General features: G+C 38.3%; 4 protein-coding genes across 4 annotated transcripts; 1 reads left to right on the top strand and 3 right to left on the bottom strand.

The window, feature by feature from the left end:
• Positions 1–21: 21 nt before the first annotated feature.
• Positions 22–2,582, bottom strand: LOC116296668 (beta-lactamase-like protein 1). The gene has a single exon (XM_031704724.2). The coding sequence runs from the start codon at positions 2,005–2,007 to the stop codon at positions 256–258; it is 1,752 nt and encodes a 583-aa protein (XP_031560584.2). The 5' UTR covers positions 2,008–2,582; the 3' UTR covers positions 22–255.
• A 2,956-nt stretch (positions 2,583–5,538) lies between these two features.
• LOC116296657 (beta-lactamase-like protein 1) lies at positions 5,539–7,417 on the top strand. Its single transcript, XM_089036067.1, is given in 2 exon segments — positions 5,539–6,744; positions 6,747–7,417. Coding segments are annotated over 2 exon segments (1,713 nt in total). The 5' UTR covers positions 5,539–5,595; the 3' UTR covers positions 7,311–7,417.
• A 5-nt stretch (positions 7,418–7,422) lies between these two features.
• On the bottom strand, positions 7,423–11,148 carry LOC116296658 (beta-lactamase-like protein 1). Its single transcript, XM_031704713.2, has one exon. The coding sequence runs from the start codon at positions 10,835–10,837 to the stop codon at positions 9,194–9,196; it is 1,644 nt and encodes a 547-aa protein (XP_031560573.2). The 5' UTR covers positions 10,838–11,148; the 3' UTR covers positions 7,423–9,193.
• Positions 11,149–14,876: 3,728 nt separating this feature from the next.
• Positions 14,877–24,663, bottom strand: LOC116296652 (eukaryotic translation initiation factor 4E type 3). Its single transcript, XM_031704705.2, has 8 exons — positions 24,455–24,663; positions 24,291–24,363; positions 23,375–23,469; positions 22,694–22,754; positions 22,076–22,142; positions 21,239–21,333; positions 20,752–20,812; positions 14,877–19,784 (listed from the first exon to the last, which is right to left on the bottom strand). Exons 1-8 carry the CDS (start codon positions 24,646–24,648, stop codon positions 19,708–19,710), a joined length of 723 nt encoding a protein of 240 aa, XP_031560565.1. The 5' UTR covers positions 24,649–24,663; the 3' UTR covers positions 14,877–19,707.
• Positions 24,664–24,809: the final 146 nt, after the last annotated feature.

Here is a 24,809-nt window from a genome sequence, read left to right as displayed (position 1 = left end):
TGAATAGGAAACAAGGTAAACTTTGTGTCATATGTATTTTATTCTATTAGGTTTTTGATAAGCTAAAAAAAATATTCGATTGACCGATATCACTAATCAACGGAAGTTTTCTAAAAGCAAATTTTATGAGCTGACTGTGGCTAGACTAGATAGACTTAGATAAGAATGGAATATCGAGGAATACTGCTTGTGGTGGTTATGAATTGTAAAGATATTTGCTGTTTTTTTTTGGAGTTGTTTTTTTTGGTCTAAATATCAGTTTATTGAAAAACGCTGGTCAAATAGAAAATCTTCTTCTCTCCATAAGGATATTTTCTCTTTAAAGGGGGTATCAGGTAACTTGTTGCTAGACTTGATTCGCTTACCAACAAAAAGCGAATCGAAAAAAATAACAGAAAACCCATCACAAAGACCGTCAGGCCCAGGAGCATTGAATTCGACCATCCCAAGAACTCCTAGGTGGGGGAAAAGGCATGACGAGTTGACAGCAGATATGACTGTAGCTTGTAACAGCAGGGGTTTTCCAATGTATTTCAATACGAATCCTGCACTCAAGCTATCCATAGAGTGATTCATCATAGCAACCATTGTGTCCATATTAGACTTGATGGTTATCGTTGAATTGAATACCTTTCCTGTTGATTTTATGAATTTGGTCACCGAGTACTCTCCGAGGAACGGTTTAGATTCAATGGGAAAAGATTGATGGCGCCTCATCTCGAACAATGTCTCGTTCAAAGCAGGAAGTACAGTCGAGTGGATCAAGTCTGCGATCACAAAGCAAGACATAGACCGTGCTGGGAATACATATGCAGCATTCACCAGCACACTAACACCCATTTTCATTTCTGGGATGACCGAGAACACAGCATTATAGCTGTCGATGTTACCTCCCTTTTGACGGGCAAGGAAACCTTTGACGAAGCGCATCTCCCACGGTGAGCCCCACAACCACAAACCATCTCGCGTGATGAAATCAGGTAAGAGAATCTGGTGTATGGTTTCTCGTTTTAATATCCCCTGTCCGTCAACTGTAGTGAACATCTTTGCTAGCTTCATCAAGTCGTTAGTCGTTGAGTACATTTGACCTGCAGGTGCTGCCCATCCCACGTTCATAAAAGGGAGCACTTTGCCATCAGGACTGTAAGGAAGAGCCATATTCTCCAGGACTTTCTTGCTTATTTCAAATCCAGTGTCTTTCATGCCGAGTGGCTGGAGTATTTGCTTTTCAACCCACTCCTCGAAGGTTGTGTTGAGAAGGTTTTCAGTCAGAAGTCTTCCAAGTAACGCATAACCAAGGTTGCTGTAAGAAGGAGATGTCCAGGGCTCGATCACAAGGTTCTGAGATTTGAGAAAATCAAGTTGTTCGCTAGAGTTAGTGTTGTTGCAGCTGAAACCACACGACGCCTCGCGCGGTATACCCGACATTTGGCTGGCGATTTGTCTGAGTGTGATGTTGGTCTCAGTGAAGGGATTATTAATATGGAAGTTTGGAGCATATTTGCTCAAGGGATCGTCTAATGAGGTAATCATTCCATCTTGGTAGAGTTTGTACAAAAGTATAACGGGAAAGATTTTAGTCACGCTTCCAATTCGATATCTCGTATCATCGTCTGGAGCGTTGGAACCTTTGTAAACCTTGCTGCCATAATGTCCTCGCCAAATAACCTTGTCACGATAGAATATATTGACCGAGATGGCCGACTTGTTTTGGGCAGTTTTGGCAAGGGATTTGAGGTGGTCGTCGATGAGTGTGAGCGAATCCTTGATGGCTTTTGGCAGTGGATTTGGTAATTCAAGTAAAGGTGGTTGTCGTGGACAAGGTATCTCGAAGATGCTTGGGTTTCTTGTAGATAGAGTCATGGGTTGTTGACTGGGTTTAGCCACCATCCATATAAACAGGGCTGTCATGATTATAGTTGTTATGAAGAAAACCAAGGCGAGGACCGGCCAGATTGGCGAGAACAGGATACGATACTTAATATTAGGTGGACCTAATCTTTCCATGATGTCTGCACTGCAACCAACTCTAGTTCTATCACTGATGTCGCTATGAAGCCGACGCACTGCGACTAAGCAATGATACAGTGTATCTGATTTGACGTCACATGCTTGAGTGGCCGTTGACAAAGAGGTTTGTTTGTTGAGAATTATATTGTATCAGTGGTGCGGTGTTCTTGTTCAGTAGCGGACAGCTGTCGAGACAGTTTAGTTTGGCTTGGTTTGGCTTGGCGTTGCGTGACACTTAATTACGATTCTTCTTTTATGTAGCTTAAGAAATATAATACTCCATATACAGAACTGTGTCTAGCTCGGTAGTTTGCTTGGAAGACTTGAGCATGAATTTTGACAGACACTGGCCAAGAAAAATTAAAAACATGCTCGTATTTTGTTTGGTTTATTTAGTTGATGCAAGCTTGGAGTAACAATTTCATCTATTCATCCACTTCATTCATCCATCTGATACATTCATCCACCCATCCACCCTTCTCTCCATCCTATCACTGATCCTTCTTCCATCCGTCTCGACCCCTTTATCTCTCATAACTTCAAGACCTTTAATCACAAACCCTCGCACATATAACTGAAAAACGCCTAACACTCTTTTTCATCTAGATGATTTTATTTCTCTTATCAGGATGAGGCGAATCTCAGCCCATTTTGTTTGTCGCCCCCTACCAGATGGAAATGAAATTTTCTATAGCTTTCCTGAAACTAAAGTCGACCCTTTATTCGATTTTCATCCTTGATCCATTTTCGCACTTAAGCGACAGTAATTACTTGTGACAGAGCGCGTAATAGTCCATGTAATTCAGCATAAATAGCCAAAGAGAAATGCTTCAGCTCACGAGACTTCTCGACCTTTTACTCTACAAATTCCAGTCCTCAAATGTATTGGACGGCGAATCCAAAGCGCCATTACTGTTTTCATTCGCAAGGAGACAGTGAAGTACCTGTTAACTCAGTCCTATCACAATAGTTTTTATCCTATTTTCAAAGTGCGGGATTACAAAGCTGTTGCAATCTTTATGCCTTGATATATCGGCTTACATCGCTAAATGTCAATCACTCACAACGGCCTTAAGTAAACCTTAATTAATAAACCCTTGGCTATGGATAACCTTTTGACTATTTTAAATTCATGGTGAACAAGTGCAAAACGGATAAAATCAACTTAATAATGGATTTTATCATATTTACCTATCTCGTTCCGTTCTCTAATTCAACTTGAAAGTAATAAACCAACCGATCGCCGATGTGAAGTCTATCCTTTTTTCAAATCCTCGAAAGTAAACGTATAAAAAGCTCTCGTTAAGTGGTATGCTAAAAAGCTAGCTCTCCATGGTAAAATCCTAATGAATATTCAAAGAGAGAACTACTTCAACCAAATCAATTTGCGACAAAAATTTTAAAAATCCATTTTTATGATCAGGTTTTTCTGCCTCAGTTGAACTTGCAATTTTGTTTGTCTATCTGCTTCCCTTGTTAGGACTGGTTTGTCTTTTTTGAAAAACATATATACCTCGGCCAATATGTTCGCACAGCAACGTTTGTAGAATATTATTCAAAAGATAAGGAAAAAACAAATGTCACGCAACCAGAAGTAAGAAAGAGGATGTATCAAGGCTATGAGAAGATATGAGAAGCAGCTGCTGTCGCAGGAAATTTCTTCACAGTAATCCAATAATCGTTTCATAAAGAATTCCGTTCAGGTCAACTCATAGAGCAGAACCTTGGACGTCGAGTTAGATATTACGTAACATGCATCACACCGACCTTTGAAGGACTGTTGTGTAGCAGCCATGCAAGTGGGTAGATTCAAAACTACGAGCACATTGTGATGAAGACACATGATAATGATAATAATGAAGATAATGATGAAAGGTGGTGAAGGTGATTATGGTGATAATGACGATGGACGTCATTATAAAAATAGAAATACATGATGATGATATGGTTATGATGATGATATGAAGATTATGATGATGATGATGATGATGAAGATGATGAAGATGATGATGATGAAGACGAAGAAGAAGATGATGATGAAGATGATGATGATGATGATGAAGATGATGATGACGAAGATTATGGTGATGATGATGAGGATGAGGATGAAGATGATGATGATGAAGACGAAGAAGAAGATGATGATGAAAAAGATGATGATGATGAAGGTGATAATGATGATGATGATGACGAAGATGATGATGATGATGAAGATGAAGATGACGATGATAAAGATGATGATGATGATGATGAAGATGATGATAATGAAGACGAAGAAGAAGATGATGATAATGATGAAGACGATGATGATGATAATGATGAAGACGATGATGATGTTCAAAATGATGATGACATATGAAAATGATGGCATCAATAACGCAGGTGGTGATGGTATCGTTATGATGATGAAATCTGTTTTACTCCGACAAAGGATCAACCTCCAGAACTAATTAACGGTAGCATCTTTAAACTTAAGACACACTGCACGGTGCAACTCCAACCTCCATCGATGTGTCGAGCCACGACACGAAAACGATCCTTCTTCAGCAGCATTGCCTGCAATACAATATGGCAGGTGCCGTGTGTCCACGCCTTTGCAAAGATTTTAACACGGTGTTTAAGTTTCCTTCTTATTTAGTAACAATGATAATGGCGTCAGCATTTGTGCTCCATTCATTAATACAGCACAGCTCTCGACCAATCAGAGAGCACGTTTACTGTCTAAGCTATACAACAAAATAGAATAAAGTTGTTGGCCCGTATGAATGATCACAAAACTACATTGTTTAGTTTCAGCGATGGACAGCAGATGAACAACCCGCTAAAATGTCGTTGGCTGCTGGTCATTTGCACGAGCGCTAGTTCAAACTTTGTGTCCACAAGTTTCAATTTTTCCTTTTTCGCGGATCTTGTGATCATAGAGTTGTTTTCATAAAACCGTAAGAAAGTATTTTCGTTAGAGTGCATGTAACAGTCAGATCAATACAACAGAAAACAGAAGACTGATGATATATAAGAAGACCACCGTCCAGTCTACTCCATCGCCTGATGACGACCAGCAGTAGCAGTCGAGACGTCGCGGTCCTCCCAACTGGCACAATCGTGAGACAAATAAATTAGTATAATCTTTGAATTATTCCACAATGAATAATCTCTTTCATTCTATGAAAACAAAAGAATTAGAGTGCAATATTGCTAAATAAGCTGAAGTGTATTTCACGGCCGGGTTTATGAAAAGCACGAAATCCATGCAGCCCAACTTTAAATGTGTGCTGTGCTAGCCTATGCAACGAGAGTAAACGGATTCAGTCAAGTAACGAAAATTTAACCATGGGCTTCAGTCCTCCTGCAGTACTCTGAACATCGAAAAAGATGTTCCAAAAGCCTTGTCTTCTTATGGCTGCAAAAATGCCATATTTATTTCAAATAGAAAATGCAGGGAGAAATGGCTCAGTTTTTAGATGGAGTACTCTTTGTTACATTTGCATATATTGCCACTCATCAATAAACGCTTGAGTTGCCCTAAAGTGGTCAAAGTATATCAAATACATTGGTTTCATCATTCTTTCTGAATCACTGCAAAATATGGTGTCCTTCACCCAAGGTAAGAGTTGCCGATTCTGGCCGGTCCTCGCCTTGGTTTTCTTCATAACAACTATAATCATGACAGCCCTGTTTATATGGATGGTGGCTAAACCCAGTCAACAACCCATGACTCTATCTACAAGAAACCCAAGCATCTTCGAGATACCTTGTCCACGACAACCACCTTTACTTGAATTACCAAATCCACTGCCAAAAGCCATCAAGGATTCGCTCACACTCATCGACGACCACCTCAAATCCCTTGCCAAAACTGCCCAAAACAAGTCGGCCATCTCGGTCAATATATTCTATCGTGACAAGGTTATTTGGCGAGGACATTATGGCAGCAAAGTTTACAGAGGTTCCAACGCTCCAGACGATGATACGAGATATCGAATTGGAAGCGTGACTAAAATCTTTCCCGTTATACTTTTGTACAAACTCTACCAAGATGGAATGATTACCTCATTAGACGATCCCTTGAGCAAATATGCTCCAAACTTCCATATTAATAATCCCTTCACTGAGACCAACATCACACTCAGACAAATCGCCAGCCAAATGTCGGGTATACCGCGCGAGGCGTCGTGTGGTTTCAGCTGCAACAACACTAACTCTAGCGAACAACTTGATTTTCTCAAATCTCAGAACCTTGTGATCGAGCCCTGGACATCTCCTTCTTACAGCAACCTTGGTTATGCGTAACTTGGAAGACTTCTGACTGAAAACCTTCTCAACACAACCTTCGAGGAGTGGGTTGAAAAGCAAATACTCCAGCCACTCGGCATGAAAGACACTGGATTTGAAATAAGCAAGAAAGTCCTGGAGAATATGGCTCTTCCTTACAGTCCTGATGGCAAAGTGCTCCCTTTTATGAACGTGGGATGGGCAGCACCTGCAGGTCAAATGTACTCAACGACTAACGACTTGATGAAGCTAGCAAAGATGTTCACTACAGTTGACGGACAGGGGATATTAAAACGAGAAACCATACACCAGATTCTCTTACCTGATTTCATCGCGCGAGATGGTTTGTGGTTGTGGGGCTCACCGTGGGAGATGCGCTTCGTCAAAGGTTTCCTTGCCCGTCAAAAGGGAGGTAACATCGACAGCTATAATGCTGTGTTCTCGGTCATCCCAGAAATGAAAATGAAATGGGTGTTAGTGTGCTGGTGAATGCTGCATATGTATTCCCAGCACGGTCCATGTCTTGCTTTGTGATCGCAGACTTGATTCACTCGACTGTACTTCCTGCTTTGAACGAGACATTGTTCGAGATGAGACGCCATCAATCTTTTCCCATTGAATCTAAACCGTTCCTCGGAGAGTACTCGGTGACCCAATTCATAAAATCAACAGGAAAGGTATTCAATTCAACGATAACCATCGAGTCTAATATGGACACACTGGTTGTCTCGACCGCAGACTCGACTGAGTCAAATTCAGGATTCGTATTGAAATACATTGGGAAGCCACTGCTGTTGCAAGGTACTTTACTCTCTGCTGTCAACTCGTCATGCCTTTTCCCTCACCTAGGAGTTCTTGGGATGGTCGAATTCAATGCTCCTGGACCTGATGGTCTTTGTGATGGGTTTTCTGCAACTCTTTTCGGTAGTCACTATATTGTTAAGCGAATTAATTCTAGCGACAAGCTACCTGATAGCCTCAAAGAGAAAATATCATTATGGAGAGAAGAAGATATTCTCAGTATTTGACCAGCCTTTCTCAATGGAATTGGAAGACAAACGATAATCTCACCGTATTCATAATCACTAAAAATAATCAATGAATAATAATATGAATTAAAACAACAATAGCAACAACAACCACAATAATAATGATTATATTATAACTGTTATTAATCTCCCGTTTCGATTGGTTGGAAGCGCGTGCTTTATGAGAGCACACAGCACGCGCGTGCGCTTTCAGTTGCGTCATTTGCTATCTAAAATAACGGTTATTGTAATTGGTATTTTATAGCGGGAAGCAAGCAAGAATACGCTACGCGTCGTGCTTCTCCTAACACTTCTTTCGTGTTCTGCTAACCTCCGCGTGCTTTATAACTGCACACGGCACGTGAGCGTTTTCTATTTCTTCCTGATAAAAATAAACTGAAATAAATGATAATCATAATATACCTTCTTTAACTTGGCGTAATATTCATTTTCCATTTTAGATCCCTTGTTACTCCCTCGAGGTAATTCCCCGCTGCCCTTGGTAAAAAATTAAGTTAATAAGCAAGAAAGTAAATGTATTTCAATAAGCAGAGCTAATGTGCTGTAAGTATAGGTAAACCATATTTACAGAATTATACACTATGATTAGAATAATTAGAATAATAGCATAATTTTATATCAATGCCCTTTAAAGCTATATAATATATGTTTGATAGAATAGTTTGATAACTTTATCTAGCATGGTTATAGTTTTCATGACTCCTTGCATGAATTCCATAAATCGCGCAGACTTTCGGAAAGTCCGCCGCCCGCTGTGCATCTCTACAGCTGGCGCGCGACGGACTTTTCTTGCTTGCTTCCCGCTAGCCTGTGTACAACTGCATCCCAACCTTCCCCCTACGGGAAAAAAAGGGGACGGAGCGACACTCCCTTCCCGTTTTTACCAGGCTAGCCAAATTTAAGCACCAAATATCGGTAAAATGCAGCCAATCACAATGCTCGAGATTCGAGCTGTCAATCACAATGTAAGATTAGACTAATGGCCCGTTTACATAAAGGTGCGGAAATTTATTGCTAGTGCTAAACAGCGCTCTTTTTTTCTTTTGAGAAAAGCAAACAAATGGGTTGTCCAACCTTCATGTCAACGAGGTATTCGTAAAGTTTTATCTTTTCATGAAGATGAATGTATGATGATAAATTGCTCCGGCGTAATAAGGCACGGAAACACGGTGCAACATTGCGCGCAACATTGTAGGCAATGTTCCTGAAGTAGGATAGTTTTCTACCTCATCAACGTTGCGTGCAACAAATTGCGTCGTGTGTCATGGCTCGCAACATCAATTGCATGCAACTTTGCGCGCAATGTTGCACAGTGTGTCCGTAGTTTAACAGCGACTTCACCAACCAAGGCCACCCAGTTAAATTGTCTTACAAATTAGCCAATCACGATTGCGTATATAAACAATAAAATCTGCAAAAAATTTCACATTTTCCCTTTTAAAAGCATATATTTTGCTTTATACGTGTCTGTATGATCAGGAGTGAAATAGAAACATTTTCAACTCCAGAATTCGTCACCATCCTGTAATTTTAAGTGTCAAAAACGTGATCATGTGAATATGATTTCAAATTTGTTCGGGATGGCTTGGTTAACTGATGTAGTCGCACTGTAATATATGTGGGCCTTTTCGCGTATGTATCTCATATAGTCCCTTTATAAAGCTCATAATCCCCTCTAGCGCTAATTGTTTTGTTTAATATGTTATTCAAAAGTCCTGGTCGATCAAGATTTTAAGTTAGGAGGATGTCAATCTAATATTCCCAGAAATGACATTAAGAAAAGTTAATATACGGGACCAACTGGATCTCTCATAGTTCCGTCCCAGATTCCACGTTTATAGAACTAGTGTTTGTTATTAGCCCTACACACGAAAGGCAACGATTCCATCCCCAGGAATGTTAAAACCATGCGACTTTCCTTTGCTTTTTGGCTGAAAATAGACATCAACTGTAGCACTCAGCATTTGAGACAAACACGTCCCCATATCTCTTCTTCCTTGTAAAACGCTATCGTCTTTGATATAGTACAACGAAACTTGTAATGCAACAGAACGGAGCTCAAGACTTGGGCCTTTTGTTTTCCTTATAGTCACGGAGAAATTCCTCGTCACTCCTGTGATCACGTCAACCTGCGTCGCATTGTAATCGCCACAGAAGATTCCGGCGTTGCCATGGAATGTCCCTTTTGTATTGACTTCAGAAAGGGTCTGGTTAAACACAGGGAGAACATTCCTATAAACTCGGTCCAAAATCTCGTTCATGATTCCTGCTGTCATATTAGCAAGAGAACTGATAAACACATTGAAGCCAAATTCCATCTCGGGCACCACGCTTAGCATTGTCAAGTAGTTATCTATGTTCCCTCCTTTCGTGCGAACCAAGAAATGTTTATGGAATACCATTTCCCATGGTGATCCAACGATAGTCTGGCCATCAGGGGAAATATAAACGGGTGCAAGGATTTCTCGAAGACTACTCTTTTTAAAAAAGTCCTTATTTTTATTTCCTACTAAGAACATCCCAAAGTTTGTCATGTCGTTTATGGTGGAGTACATCTGGCCCGCGGGACTTAACCATCCTATATTCATAAAGGGCATTACCTTCCCCGCTTTATCATATGAGAATGCCAAGTTCTTTTGGAGATCTTTATTTATGTGGAATCCAGTGTTTTTCAAACCTAAAGGAGTCAGTAATGTGTCCATGGTCCATCGTTCAAATGTAATGTTCATCTTTTCGGTTAATATTCGCCCTAGGAGAGCGTATCCCAAGTTGCTGTAAGATGCAATTGTCCCAGGTTCAACCACAAGGCTCCGGTTCTTGAGTAACATAAGCTGTTCTGCAGTCGTCTCATTGGAAACACACGTCACGCAAGGAGCTTCCCGGGGCAATCCTGACATTTGACTTGCCATTTGACGCAGCGTGATATTTTCGCCGTTAAATGGATTATTAATATGGAAATTTGGCGCGTATTTACTCAATGGATCATCGATTGAGTCTATGAGCCCTTGTTCGAACATTTTGTATAGCATAAGCACTGCAAAAACCTTGGTTATACTTCCAATACGGTATACCGTGTCATCATTGGGTCTTTCTCCACCAATTGTCTTGGTTCCATAATGCCCCGTCCAAAATGTACGATTCTTGTAGAAGAGGTTCGCTGAAATAGCAGGCAAACCATTTGCGTTTACTTGAGATTCCAAGTATGCGTCGAGATCTTTAAGGGCCTTTTGAAGATCCAGAGGTAATGGAGATGGTAACGACAGAAGTAAAGGAATCTTTGGACATAATTTCTTGGCCGGCCAACTTGAGTCGCCGAGACTCGAGTTAGACCCCGAGCCACTAGAAGATTTTGTCACTTCCCAAACAAAAAGAGCCATCATTACCACGGCAAAAATGCAAGCAATTGCAGTTATTAGAAGCAGCATCTTATGCACTCTGTTGGATTTGATGGTACTCGTTTCTGGTACTAGATTCTCCATGCTTACTTTGTTAGTAACAGAGGCCATGACAAAGATCAAGACTTATTAATGCCTAACCAAATAGTACCCGTATAATGTCGCCTTGCGTGTAAAATCCGGGGAAGGCCGGATTGTGTCAGCTTGGACGACTCAGACCCCTCAGTGTCCTAATGTGCTGACGCCGAAAACCCTTGTTATAAATAGCATTTACATCCGACAGGCAAATTAACGTAGCAGCGAAAAGCTGAATAACTGCTGAACGAGAGAAACCATGCTGGGCGGTTTGGGATAACGATAATGGCATGCAAGGACGAATCCTTATGCACACACAAATATTTACATGACAAAACAAATGCAAACACTTGCCAGAACTGAGTAAATATTCTGTAAGATTTAATTTCAGGCATAACAACCGACTTAGCTTGGGTTGCCAAGAGTTTTTGTGTTGCCTTTGATAACATCATTGGGGAACAGGGTGTTTAGCACTGCAAGTTGAAAAGGTCAAACAGATGCTGAGCTCATTCCATTCAATTCAAATTAAAACCATATTTTTATTATTAGACCACTGAAATTCAATAAAAAATTCATCACAGATCTAAGCATTTGACAAGTGTGAATGCACTTATTTCTATAATTGAATAGCTTTCCTTAATTATTTTCATAATAGTTTGTTGACACCATTTTGCGTTGTATGTGAAGCGTCTTATCTTTAGATACGTGACCTGTTCGTTTATAGATCTTTTGACTAAAGCACTCAGGCCATGGACAGACGTGACAACTAGCTATTCTTAGATCCTTCAATTCAATTCAATCAGCTGAAAGCGAAAGATTAATTAAAAATTGAGGAGATTCGAGTTTTAGGTGATATAAACATATCAAGATTTAATTTATTTACAAAGCCATCAATTTTGAAAAAGAAAAACAACGCAAACCACAAACTCACGCTTTCTTAATTAAAAGTTGACCACCGAAAACGAAACCGTTTTTAGCTAATGATTTTCATTTGGAAGAAATTGCTAGAAAGTTCTTTTATTTTGTACGCTTTCAAATGCTTTTTGAGTAAAAACCATTTTAGAGATGAAAAATTGTATTCTTTTTTGTTGGCATTTGAGTCAAATTTATGTCCAAATGGTCTAAAATGGTTTTACATTTTAGGCGGGAAAACGATAGAAGAAAATTAAATTACACGCGTCCGGCCACGAGTCCATTGAACCCATTGAGGTAACTTTATCTTATCGTATCATAGCATCAATCAATTTACCCTTCAATAAAAACACAGAAAATTACAGTAATGAATGTAGTGTCGATCTAAAACCGCTGATGGATTTGTTCAACGATTTTGAATCCTCTTGAATAAAATTAGGTAAAAAATTTAATCGCTTTCTGATGTCATGGACCGGGTCGCACTAGGAAATTTTTGTAGTTCCATTTAACATTTTTCTAGTTTGGGCAAGAAACTTGAAATCTCAATTAATAGATAAGGAATTAGCGTTATCAGTTACTACTATCTGACACTTTGTATTTTTCTCTTTCCTAATGTCGGATAAAGTCACTTAAAGTGAGTTCCACCTTCAATTTTGGATTTAACGAAAATGATTTTTAAGGAACTTTATCCTATTAGACAAAATGGAGCCAGTAGACTTTTGGATGACATCAAGTATATCACTTAGTTTTGCCGGAAAATCCGACGATAAGGATTATTTTGGGCCATATGCATTAAATGCGAGCTGACGTTTAGTGAAATTATGACATGGCCCGACCTTGATAACAATCTCTCTGGATTCATTTTGCTCAACTGGCAAGATTTTGAATTTGACAAGATTTTTCAAAGTTTTGAACTCACGGGGATCGGACTCACTCATCTTTTATAAGCGCTAAATTCTGAATAAAAGAATACTTAGTACATTGTACAAAGCGTTTTTGGACAAGTACTCGCAAATACAGAGCTTGCTTCGACTATGTGTGCAATAAGTCTAAATTTAATGTGAAACTGCGAAGATTTTGCAATTAATTTCTTTACCGTGAAACAAAAAGGTTGGTGGAGTGATTAGTTTGTGGATTAGGGACAATTTTTATCGCCCTTTCTCTGGTTTAAAAACTGCGCTATAACTAGGAAAGTAGGACATTCGGCTGGTATTTGTCTTTCTCAGGAATTCCTTAATTCAGTCCTGGAGTAAGACAGAGCGTCCAAGGCAACAGTTAATGCTTATGAGATTAATACTAAGACCCCACTGAGTCTGCGTGATGAGATGTGTCATCGCAGGTTTCAAAACGCATCCCACATGGAAAGGAATGACAATGAGTATTTAGCCATCAGTGACAGAATCGATGCTTTGGGTCTGCTGGTCATAGCAAGGGGTTAATCATTTATGGTCTAGGGGCCGACTAACCTCTCCCTTAGGCTTCGGCCGAGCTTCCTGATCAGTCTGTAAATCCTCCCGGGATAGCGGTGTCGGGGTCGAAATCTCCGGCGTGGCCGTAAGTCCATACGACGGTTCAGCATTCGATGTCTGGAAGTATGGTCCTGGTTATTTTAATTCAAATATTCAAAACAACCAAAAAATAAAAATCAACGTCCTAACAAACTTTAATGAGCGAATTTGGGAACTGTCCATGCGCTCGATAGGAGTTCATAGAGATTTCATAGGATATTGAGAAAAAAATGAATAAGAAAAGGTCAAATATAGAATGGGCTAGCGCTGTAAGGTACGAGGCCAAGAATCATCATCAGGATTGAAAAGAGTGATAATTACATCCAAACTCGAAGTCTACCGTGCACATTTCAGGATTGCCCCTTATATCATGGATGATAAAAAGAACTCAGTCATTTTATCATCCATGCTCGTATGTCAAGGTGTATGGTGCGGTGAGACGGGTAACTTAAGATTGCGAAACTTGTCCTGAAATATTCATGGTTCCGACTCCCCTTAGTAACCGTTGCTATGTTCCACAAGCTCAACAAATTACCTAGAATATCTTAGATTTAATGCTCTGATCGCGGAAAATGGACTATAAATCGTTTCAATAGTTTACTGTCCTGAGAAAAGAATAGAAAATTGCCTCGTAATCCTTGTAGTACTCTTTAAAGTGCTACTATGACTAAAATCGCTCAAACTTGGATTCAGCTGAAACTTCCTAAGAATACTCTTTAAAGGTCCAATAATCACCGTATGAAGTGTTTTCTCGATATTCAGGACGAAAGTATGATATTTTTACGATTATTTTTTGGAGTCTGTGACGTCATACACTCAACATCAAACATTGCTACATATATTTCTTTGTATATAAATCCTTAATTTATTTTATTCCTATGAAGCCCAAAGGGTGGATAATGTGCTTATTTCACATTACTTGTGACTATAATTTATATTTTGGGGTGTTTGGGTATTTCTTTCTCCCTTTACTACTGATATTTTGATCATAAACTACAAAGAAATGTATGGAGCGATGTTCGATGTTGAGTGTATGACGTCACAGACTCCAAAAAATAATCGTAAAAATATCATACTTTCGTCCTGAATATCGAGAAAACACTTCATACTGTGATTATTGGACCTTTAAAGAGTATTCTTAGGAAGTTTCAGCTGAATCCAAGTTTGAGCGATTTTCGTCATAGTAGCACTTTAAAACAGATACTGTGTAGTCGAATTCATCATTTTCCATACATCGGTTCACTGGTCAAACACAAAGCATTCAGTCAAGGTTTCAAGGTTCAAATTTGAAATAATCCTTTGAAAGTACCTTGGCGCCTTGCTTGAGCGCTTTGTGTTTGATGACGTTACGTCATCGTGGCCATGTTGGTACCATTTAACAAAAGATTTCTCATTACCATCCATTGTTAACGGTACCACAATGGCCGCCATGTTTTTGTCTTTTAACTCTCTTGGGAATGCTTGCAACCCATCAATTGTCCGAGTCGGAACCATCAGTCGCTTTATCATCCATGCTCGTATGTAAAGGTATAGGGTGCGGTGATACGGGTAACTTGAAATCGCGAAACTTGTACCGCAGCATTGCTGATGTGTGAGATGCAGTGAGAATGCTTAGTACGAAAAGTATACCACAAGATATCAAGGAACAGATGAGATTTAAAAACCCAACATGAAAATCTTTTATATATATTACATACGTTCTTGATGAATACAGATACGTGTCTAAAAAAGCTAAAACAATATTTCACATTTCCACAGGAAGCCCATGCTCTGTGTCAATCAATTACTCAATAACTTTATAAGTGTCTAAACTTATAGCGTTCCACAGGTGGCAACACTAATCGTATACACCCAAATCTCTTGAATAAAAAATCTAAATGAATAAAAAATCTAAATGTATCTTCATTCCCATTCAAATTTTTTTTACGTATAATGAGATGAACATTCTCACATGCGTTGGTTTTTAAAGGATACAGATACAGAGCTTGGGCTTCCTGTGGCGTTCCATCGCTAGACAGAAATGTACTAATCGCATGCAGGATCACCGGGGGTTAATAGAAATAGACCATTTTCTCAAGATTGCGTGCGCATCCAACTTGACGGGCACAAATCTGAAAAACGCAAATCCAGTAAAATTGAGAAGCAAGTTTTAGAAGAATAATCGATTTTATGAATTCTTATCGAAAAAACTCATAGAGATGTATGATAATTCTCGTTATAAAGCTCCTGTTCTGATATCGTGGCCCGTCAAGTTTTATAAATTTGGATGAGCGCGCAACTTTGAGAAAACGGTCTATTCAGGCATTAAACCCGTGAAATAAAAAATACTAGTCAACGTGTAATAGTCAAATAGACACAAACGGAAAGGATGTTATTAAGCTACGGACACACGGTGCAACATTGCGCGCAATATTGCATGCGATTTATGTTGCGAGCCATGACACACGACGCAATTTGTTGCACGCAACGTTGCTGAAGTAGAAAACTATCCTACTTCAGCAACAATGTTGCGCGCAATGTTGCACCGTGTGCCCGTGCCTTTAGTGTCTATTAATGCGCATTAGTCTAATATCTATTTCACGTGTTTAGTGACTTCCCCCTATAACGAAAAATATTTTTTTCGTGTACATGAAATAATTTTCATTCACACAAGAAAAGGTTGCTGTAAGCTGCATGCATCTGGGATAAGTTCGAAACAACTGTCATTTGCATGACGGGACCAGATCATAGAGGGAGACGGGCAGGGATACCCAGTACTCAAAATGGCAGAAATGTACCCTCTGTCTTAAAAAGACAATCAGTTTTGAGGATTTTTAGGACCTTTCAAGGTAAGGGAACTGTACTTTTTGTACTGCCACGACTTCAACCAAATATAAAATGGGGTACTTATCCATAAGCATTGTCACTCATCTAGTGATCAATACATTTCTGCTTATTCAATTCTCTTTCTCTGGGTGTAATGTTTTCCAATTTAAAGCTACTAGGAAGATTATATTTTTTGAATTGCATCCAAATTAGTATATGTAATAGGACTCCATGCTGTCCAATGAAGAAATAATTGGACGAGGAAAATTACGAGGACTGCCAAAATTGGATGAGGCCGTAGGCCGAGTCTAATTTGGCAGTCAGAGGAATTTTTCGAGTCTAATTATTTCTTGATTGGGGAGCATGAAATCCCATTACCTATTAATTATATAGCTGCCTAATTAATCCCATATCAACAAGACCTGTCCAATTAAGAAAATAATTGGACAGTTACCTATATGGGATTAATGAGAAGCTGTATGATTAATGCACTTAATTATCTCAAAATGTAACAATAAAGAAAGAAATAATACTCATGGATTTAAAATCAGTAAAAAAATTAAACCCAAAGTAATATTATCTATTTCCTTACCTTTTATAATAATTCATATTTTTTTCGTAAAAAGTTAAGTTAAAGATGCTTATAAAACGTCATACATTTAAAAAGGCAGTATAATGTAAATAAGTTGACTATATGCAAAGACTAGAAGAGAGAAAAGACTGGGTAGGAATAATACAACTTGTTGCTATAGAAACAAGTTTTGTCATTACAAAATTCTTTTTATAACAAGTTAATAGGCGACTTGCACTGAGGTCACGTGATGAAATCCACCATTGTAGCTGGCATTCTACAGGATTTTAGGTTTGTGAGAATGTAAAAAAATATTGCGAATTGGGGTAACTTTTTGGTGATAAAAGGAAAGTTATTTAGCACACTAAAAAACGATAAAATGTCAGCCACAATGGCAGATTTGATCACATGAACTCGCCTATTTTCAATGATACAATAGACATGCACGGAAATAAATAAACCTGTAAGACAATAACGCAGTAAAACCATTAAATTAAAGCAAAGTTGACACTGACAAATAGTAGTTATTTAGTGACTAATAGTTGCTATCACTCAACCAGAACATTCATCATACAAAGACAAATACACAAGAGACCATTTGTCTCTTTTGTGTAATGAATGTTCTTGATGAGTAAGCAACTATTAGTGATTAAAAAGCTAATATTTGTCAGTGTCAACTTTGTTTTTATTTCATGGTTTTATTGCACTTGCTCTAGTAGTATACACTAATCCCATCGTTTTTCTTTTGTTTTTCTACTCAACTTTGTTTCACAGGCCAAGTAAAACAAATCTAAATCTTACAGTTCTGTTCAGTGATCATGAATACTAGTTCCAAGCTGAGGCTGGAGTTGCCGCGCATCATAAAAAGTATAGTTTTGCTAGGCGCGGAAACTCCAACCTCGACTTGGAAATATTATTCGTGGTCACTGAACTGAACTGTAAAATGGAGCTTATTAGAGCATTAAATCACAAAATTAATATCCCTATTAGAAAAAGGGTTTGCACAAATCAGTACTTTTTTCTTCAAAGGTTTATTGTCAGTATGTACTGACAATAAACCTTAAAAAAACTTAAAATTTTGTTTCACGTTAAGAGTAAAAGTAAATTCATTGTAAAAAAATACTATACTCTTTTATACTGTAATATAATATGTTAGAATTCAATGAAAAACCTTACACTACCAGTGACAAACCAAAAACAACAACAACAAACAAACAAACAAAAAACCTATAAGCTACGCAAGTATAAAACTAGTATGGCCTACATTGATGTAAAGATAACACATTAAAATAATGATAAATCGTTGAACAGTGCATAGAAAAATAAAGGAGGTAAATTAACCGACACTAAAGTAGCAATAATTTACTGTAACTCATTTCTATACAGCTCAACATTCATTTATCATCTTATACAAATTGTTGCCAAAAACTTATATATAAATACTAAATAAAGACATAAAAATTATAAATTAAAAACGAGTTTTTAGCTTAAATTTTAAATTTAAAAATGAGAAAGCTTGATTTGTTGACAGCTAGTCAATCTTATACAGCTAGTTTAAAGGATATATGATTACCCAGACTATATGCCTTAAAGCAGTTTTAGTATGACTGGCGACACAAACACTGTCATGATGCAACAAGGGATTTGCCAGACCAATCACATTGCACAAAAATTTACTCTCCATCCAATCAAATGCCAGGAAGGTTAACACTGCATGAACATGGAGCAGATATGCTCATGCCGAGGTCATGGCACTGTCAGACCAATCAAATTGTATGAGAAAAAAATCAGCAATTTGAAATTTTAGAAAACATCACTATCACCGCATGGCGTGCACTGAGCTTTTTGCAGTCACACAAAAACTACTCTATCATATCATGTTTTGGTAAATTCCATTCAAAAAAAATTCTGGAACATTTATGACTAGCTGTACACATCTAAGCACATTCATTGTTTTTAGCTTTAAAAATGTGAAACTATCCCCTCCCACATTCCACTTCCCATTTTTGTCCCATTTCCAATCTTGAAACACTTATTAACCTAGTTCATAAGAGACTCTATCAAAAACTATTCTATACAAAATCCCTTTATCACCTATACTAATAAGTGCTGTTCATTTACAGGAGAAAGAATAATGCCGAGGCAAAGATTAAGCTGCAGGATAGGAATTGTTCTCTAGGGGAAAGATGCTAAAAGGAAAGATGCTAAAGGGAAGGTTAGTGTGGCCAAAATCCCTCTAGTACTGACTTGTACAGCATAACTTAGTAAATGAGGCCAAAATCTTACATTTAAACTGGCCTAACGGCCCTGTTATACTGTGTAATTTTTTCAGCAATTTGTCTCGCAATACATGCAAATGTAGTGTTGCAAGTTGCCAAGGTGAGGTGTTACACTGCAACACCATCCCAGCAACTTGTAACGTTTTTGGGCCAGGGTAGGCTGGGGAGAACGCACAAAAATATTTGGTGTAAAAATATGCCTTAAAATTGTGAGAAACGTTGTTGGAGAGGTGATACACTGTGCAATGGCATTGCCAGTTGCTACAATTTGTTGCAAAATGTAGAACTAAGTTCTACTTTTTGCAATGCTATGTGCAACAAAAAAATTGTGAGACAACTCCTGTTACACTGCGCAATTCTCCCTCAACTTGTCTTAGGACCTTTAAATTGAAAACCAAAGAACCAACTTGTTTTAACAACTTAAAAATTCAAAAAATGAATATAATAAATCTAACAAATAAAAAGGAGTTGCAGTACAGAGTATTACATAACCTATCCTTCTACTTTTGTGTCTGTTTCCAGAACAAACATGAATATGTGCAGTATGGTAACCATGCTCATACAGAATTGATAACAATGTGGAAAAATACTAATAAGAAGCTTCAACATATCACCTAGTCTCCTAGGCAGGCGCTATTAGTGCCGTCACACAATGCTCACTCCCCTAAGTAGCTACGTAGGGGAGTGAGGACACTAATAGCAGCTGCGTAGGAGACTTCATATCCCCCTAACTGTTAAGTAAAATAAAATTATTATCAATATTAATATATATTATACAAATTGTTCAATACATGCCTCCCTCAAATATAGTTACCGCGTCACAAACCAGGATCAGAAAACATTGGGGAATCCTGGAGGCTTGGAGATCTTTGGTTTTTGACCTTCAAATGCTGTGTGTTCTTTATGACCTTGGAAAGTTAAACAGACAGTTGCAGTGCAACTACTATTACTGGGGCCACTTAGACAGCAAGAGCCAATCAAGTTGTAGAATAAAAACAATACATTCCCACTTAGGGTAGTGGAGCAAATCAGAAAGCAGCAGAAAACAATAGCCTTTCGACATATCTATTTATTCCTTCGAGAAAATGAGGATGACTAATCACAACTGTCGTGCAGTCTAGGTTTCTGATTGGCTCCACTATCCAAAGTTGGGATGTATTGTTTTCATTCTACGTTTTAATTGGTTTTCTTGTCTAACTGGTCTAAGTGGCCCCGGTCACAATGGTTGCATTGTAAATCCTATAATACTGCTACGGCAGATCTAGGATTTTTTAAAAGAGGGAAGTATATGCAAATACTTCTTAAGAAATCTATTAAGCTTTGGCTGTCGTATCAAAGCATGGGACATTCATAACAGAGCTATGCTCCATCTAGGTGAAAGCCCAAAGATCGAATTCGAAATTAAAAGTTGATTTTTGAGGAGGGAGGAAACCAGAGAAACGGGAGAAAAACCCTTGAAGCACAGGAGAGAACCAACAAACAGCTCTACTCACATACAACACTGAGACCGACAGGACTCGAACCAGGGCGCATTGGTGAGAGGCGACACATTAGCCATGCACACCACCACCAACGAACAGGCACCTGTTTGCCGAGGCATAGTCATGTAGTAGCTGATTATTAGATAATCATGCATTGGCTGAAAACTCACCCAAACTTTGGCCAACAATCAGCTGGCAATCAACTGATGACTGGCAACAGTCAGCTGGTTGTCAACTGACACACTTCAGCAGGTCATAAAGAATAATTTCATTCCCCAATATGTTTTTTGAGATTGCAGCAAATGACCAAAATCATTCCATTTTTCTCACCCCTTTTGACAGCTAGGGAACACAGATTACATGTATGTATATAATCTCTAAAAACTTTACTCACATTTATAGAAATGATCACGGAAGTCAACATCTGGGAGCAATGTCCTCACTTTTTCTAGTACCTGCAACATTAACATTTTAATAATTACAGATCTTAGTTAAATTAGTTTCCAAATTTGAAATTAAGTTTCTTATTTTATATATTTTTTTCTTTTTCCTAAGGGAGGAAAACAAGAAATACTTTCAGTTACCTACAGTACGGGCCAGAGGTTTTTCAGGGTCAAGTGTGTGTGTCACGCATGAACCCTATGTACAGTATGGGTTCCATTAAGTAGGGGTGGGGTCCTGCCATATGCCTGAATTCTGTCTGTATGGGCTGGAAAAGGTAATGAGGTCCACGGAGCTCTAGTGCTTGACTCCCCAGGTTATTAATTATTAATAAATAAATAATAATAATAAATAAACATTTACATATTTATATACGGTATTGCATTATATAGTACATTTAATGAAAAGTTTGATATGAGAATCATTCTTGCAATGCTTACTTTAGACTGATTTCCAACTGCTGCATTTGTATTCCATATTTGAATGATGTCATCACGGTCACGCAAACTAACGCTTACGCCACACACTTGATCACCTTGAAGAATTAGGAAGATTGACAAGAAGTCAAACAAATGCTGGGGCCTACATAACTGCACTAACAGCATATTTAAGGCAGATACAGAAGAGTATTACAGAATAATAAAAGAAGAGTAGGGGCTCACCCACAACTCCTCAACATCCCCTCGCTTCTAGATTCATCATGTTTAATAATTTTTTTTGATGAGATATACTATATCAATCAATAAATGAGAGATACTGTAGAACATTTGGATGGACCAGATGTCACCTGTCCTAGCTAGCTAGCTGTCCTTGCACCCCTTATCCAGGCACACATACCACAGCATGCCCCTCTTAAATCATAATAATATTTAATAATATTCTACAGCCACCACACCCCGTACAGGGCTTTTCCGTGAGGTTCCCTCCACAAGCACTACCACTACATTTTATGTTTACAACATACAACACTCAACTCACATGTTGATTTTTACAGAGGGAGGAAACCGGAGAACCCGGAGAAAACCCTTGTAGCATAGGAGAGAACAACACATCAAACAAACTCAATTCACATGTGGTGACCGCAGGGCTCGAACCAGCGAACCAAGCTGTTGGACTCACAGCAGTGAAAGACGACGCATTAGCCACGAACGCCACCCATGTTACCCATAACCAGTTCCTAACAGCATGCAAGCAAATGATCATTCTACCTCTGCCTTCAAAGTACCTGCACATATATATATTACACATACATGTTTATCTATTATCAATCCCGATACCTTTTCCCATGCAATTTTCAAACTGTTCTCCAATGACTGCCAATAAAAGCTCTTTCCATACTTCATCCTGTTCACAAACAACAATAAATTACTCCATTCAAAATGGGGTAAGATGTTGAATACATTGTAAACCGAAAAAATGTCACAGTGCTTCTTGAAGTTATAAAGGTTTTTCCATGCCGTATACTAATAATACTGCGATGTATGAGGAGGCATTTATGGTTATATGTTGTTCCTTGTAATTTGAAACCCCAGCTTCTGTGTGAAAACTATAACTTGCAATAATTTATATAAGAGCAAGGGGTAAAACAATGACATATCCCAAATTCAATTTATCTATGCCAGCATACGTCACAGCATACAGTACGTCACAGCATATGTCACAGCATATGTCACAGCATATATCACAGCATATGTCACAGCATACATCACAGCATACGTCACAGCATACGTCACAGCATACGTCACAGCATACGTCACAGCATACGTCACAGCATACGTCACAGCATATGTCACAGCATACATCACAGCATACGTCACAGCATACGTCACAGCATATGTCATATGCTAGAGGAACTGCACATGTAATACTAATAGTAATCAATTAAGTATACTTACCGTTGTTTCTTTAGGACATCTCATCTTCCAGTAACCACCACCGGCATTTTCCTCATCTTCCCTGTCAAATTTGAATTATCTAGCAGTTTTTTCTACTTTATTTTACATCAAAAAGTTTGATTGCATACTGTTAAATAAAACTATTTGCATCTACAGTATAAGCCTCTCCTCCTCCCCCTCTCCCAAAAGGAATCAGAATTCCCCCTCCCCTCCCCCCAAGAGGGAGAATATAGTTTCTATGGAGAGGGAGGAACTGTATGTATGCTGTAAATAATATTTGAAGCATTTGCACAATAATTATTTCTCCTCAATGAATGGGATTGAAATTTCCCAACAGGGGGTTGGATGGGTCTAATAATGGTACATTCTAACATACCATCCCCCTCTCCCAGGATAGTGTCTGAAATGCATTCAAATACACTAGAGGGGATTAAAATCTCCTATCAGGGGTTGGGAAAGGTTTCAGAAGGGTGTACACTCTAGGAATTTATAATTAGTAGAACTTTCTAGATAAGAGGTCTAGCCCTCATGGGACAATCAATTCTTTCCCCATAGCTTTTAATATACGTACAGCTAATTTTCCCAAAACATTTTTCAAATGATATATTATCTTAAATAAAATATTTATGTGGAATACACAATCAGGGAGTATTTTGAACATGCAAGCATTCAAGTAATTACCAGATAGGTCGTCTCATTCCCCTCATACAATGATAACTTGCTCTTGAGCCAAGCTGTGATGTTTTGGGTATGTTATTAAAAACACTCCAAAAACTCTGCAGAAAAACAATATCTTTAGACAGTGTCCTAAACAATAAACATAATAAAAAACCCTGTTTATGTTAAAAATAGAGCTTGATGATAGTAAAATGCATTTCATTTAGCTAAACCCTAGCCAGGCCTTAGGGGCTGTTTAATATTTATTGAAGCAGGGATATGGATGATAAAATAGTAAAAAAAAATCTTCCAACCCCCCCCCCCCCCCCCCAATAGTTTGCCTGATATTTTTGGGACCCCTTGTTAACTGTATTTCAACATTTTGAAGCCCTCCTGTATATAAGACATATCAATTATTTCAATAGCCCCTTTTCAGGGTCAATAAAATGTCAAGCCACCCCATTTTCTCACCCATCCCCTCTCCCTTCATTAAATAACGAATGGGTCCCTTACTTTATGTGGAGAAAGCTTAATGCAAATTTTGTTTATTTTGAAGATAGTTCTAGAAAAAAATGTAGACGTAAATCGAGAATGAATAAAAGTGGCTGTTTAGTCGACCTTAGAGATCGTCATCACCAACGCATTTTAGATAAGAAATAAAAACACGATCGCTATAAATTTCAATTATCTGAGCTCGATCAGCAGGCCTGCAAGTCCAAAGTCTCTTGAGCATAAAATGGATCTAGATATCGAATTTACGATAATTGCATGCAGATTTAGATAAAACGGATATATTCTCGTCAAATGCGTTTACTTTCACTTTTATGCACTAAAGGATAAAGAAAAACGTCTTAAATAAAAGATTTCGTGCACAATTAATACAAAGACTGACATTGTGCTGTCGGGAAGAATATTTGGCATATTTTTTTTCTGCATATACCTGAACTGTCCGAAATGTGTAGATTTTACGCAGATTAGCTGCATATTCTGCTGCTGTTGCACCTCGTACATATCTAGGAAACCCCAAAAAAAGAAAAATAGTTAGAAGAAAGATAAAAAAGTTTTAAGGTCAGTTGTCAACAGGACTGCATAACAATGTCTTACCTATCATGCCACAAAGTCCAAGGAGAATTCAACAGAATTCCGCTCTTTTCGGAGTCTTCTAGCTGACATAGAGACTTGCGAGAAAGCTGTGGTGATTCAACATTGCTTGAATTTCTTTGGTATTCTACTTCGGGGGAGAATACATCGTCTTCTCGATCGGAAAGAAAAGGAGACGTTTTGTGTTCGACGGCCATTTTCTCGACGAAAAGCTGTCAGAACCACAACAAATTACGTCACGCGCGCTACAAGAACATTAACCTCACAGGGGATAGGAGAAAACCAAACTTTGCAGCAACAATACCATCTAAAAACTCTTTATTAAGCAATTTACATTAACTATTAAATTCATAAGATT

Source organism: Actinia tenebrosa, unplaced genomic scaffold, assembly GCF_029948245.1.
Source record: "Actinia tenebrosa isolate PJP-AT-01 unplaced genomic scaffold, QUT_ActTen_1.0 PGA_scaffold3__52_contigs__length_22856419, whole genome shotgun sequence".
Lineage (NCBI taxonomy): Eukaryota > Metazoa > Cnidaria > Anthozoa > Actiniaria > Actiniidae > Actinia > Actinia tenebrosa.
The sequence above is the reverse complement of the archived record's forward strand: the minus strand, read 5'-3'. Positions and strand labels throughout refer to the sequence as shown.

Excerpts from the sequence above, each read along its gene's own strand:
- LOC116296668 (XM_031704724.2), bottom strand. The coding sequence starts at position 2,007 with ATGGAAAGATTAGGTCCACCTAATATTAAGTATCGTATCCTGTTCTCG.
- LOC116296658 (XM_031704713.2), bottom strand. The coding sequence starts at position 10,837 with ATGGCCTCTGTTACTAACAAAGTAAGCATGGAGAATCTAGTACCAGAA.
- LOC116296652 (XM_031704705.2), bottom strand. The coding sequence starts at position 24,648 with ATGGCCGTCGAACACAAAACGTCTCCTTTTCTTTCCGATCGAGAAGAC. Across the intron at positions 22,143-22,693 it reads GATGTCCTAAAGAAACAACG|GATGAAGTATGGAAAGAGCT; the intron begins GTAAGTATACTT and ends GTTTGTGAACAG. Across the intron at positions 20,813-21,238 it reads CAGTTGGAAATCAGTCTAAA|GTACTAGAAAAAGTGAGGAC; the intron begins GTAAGCATTGCA and ends TTAATGTTGCAG.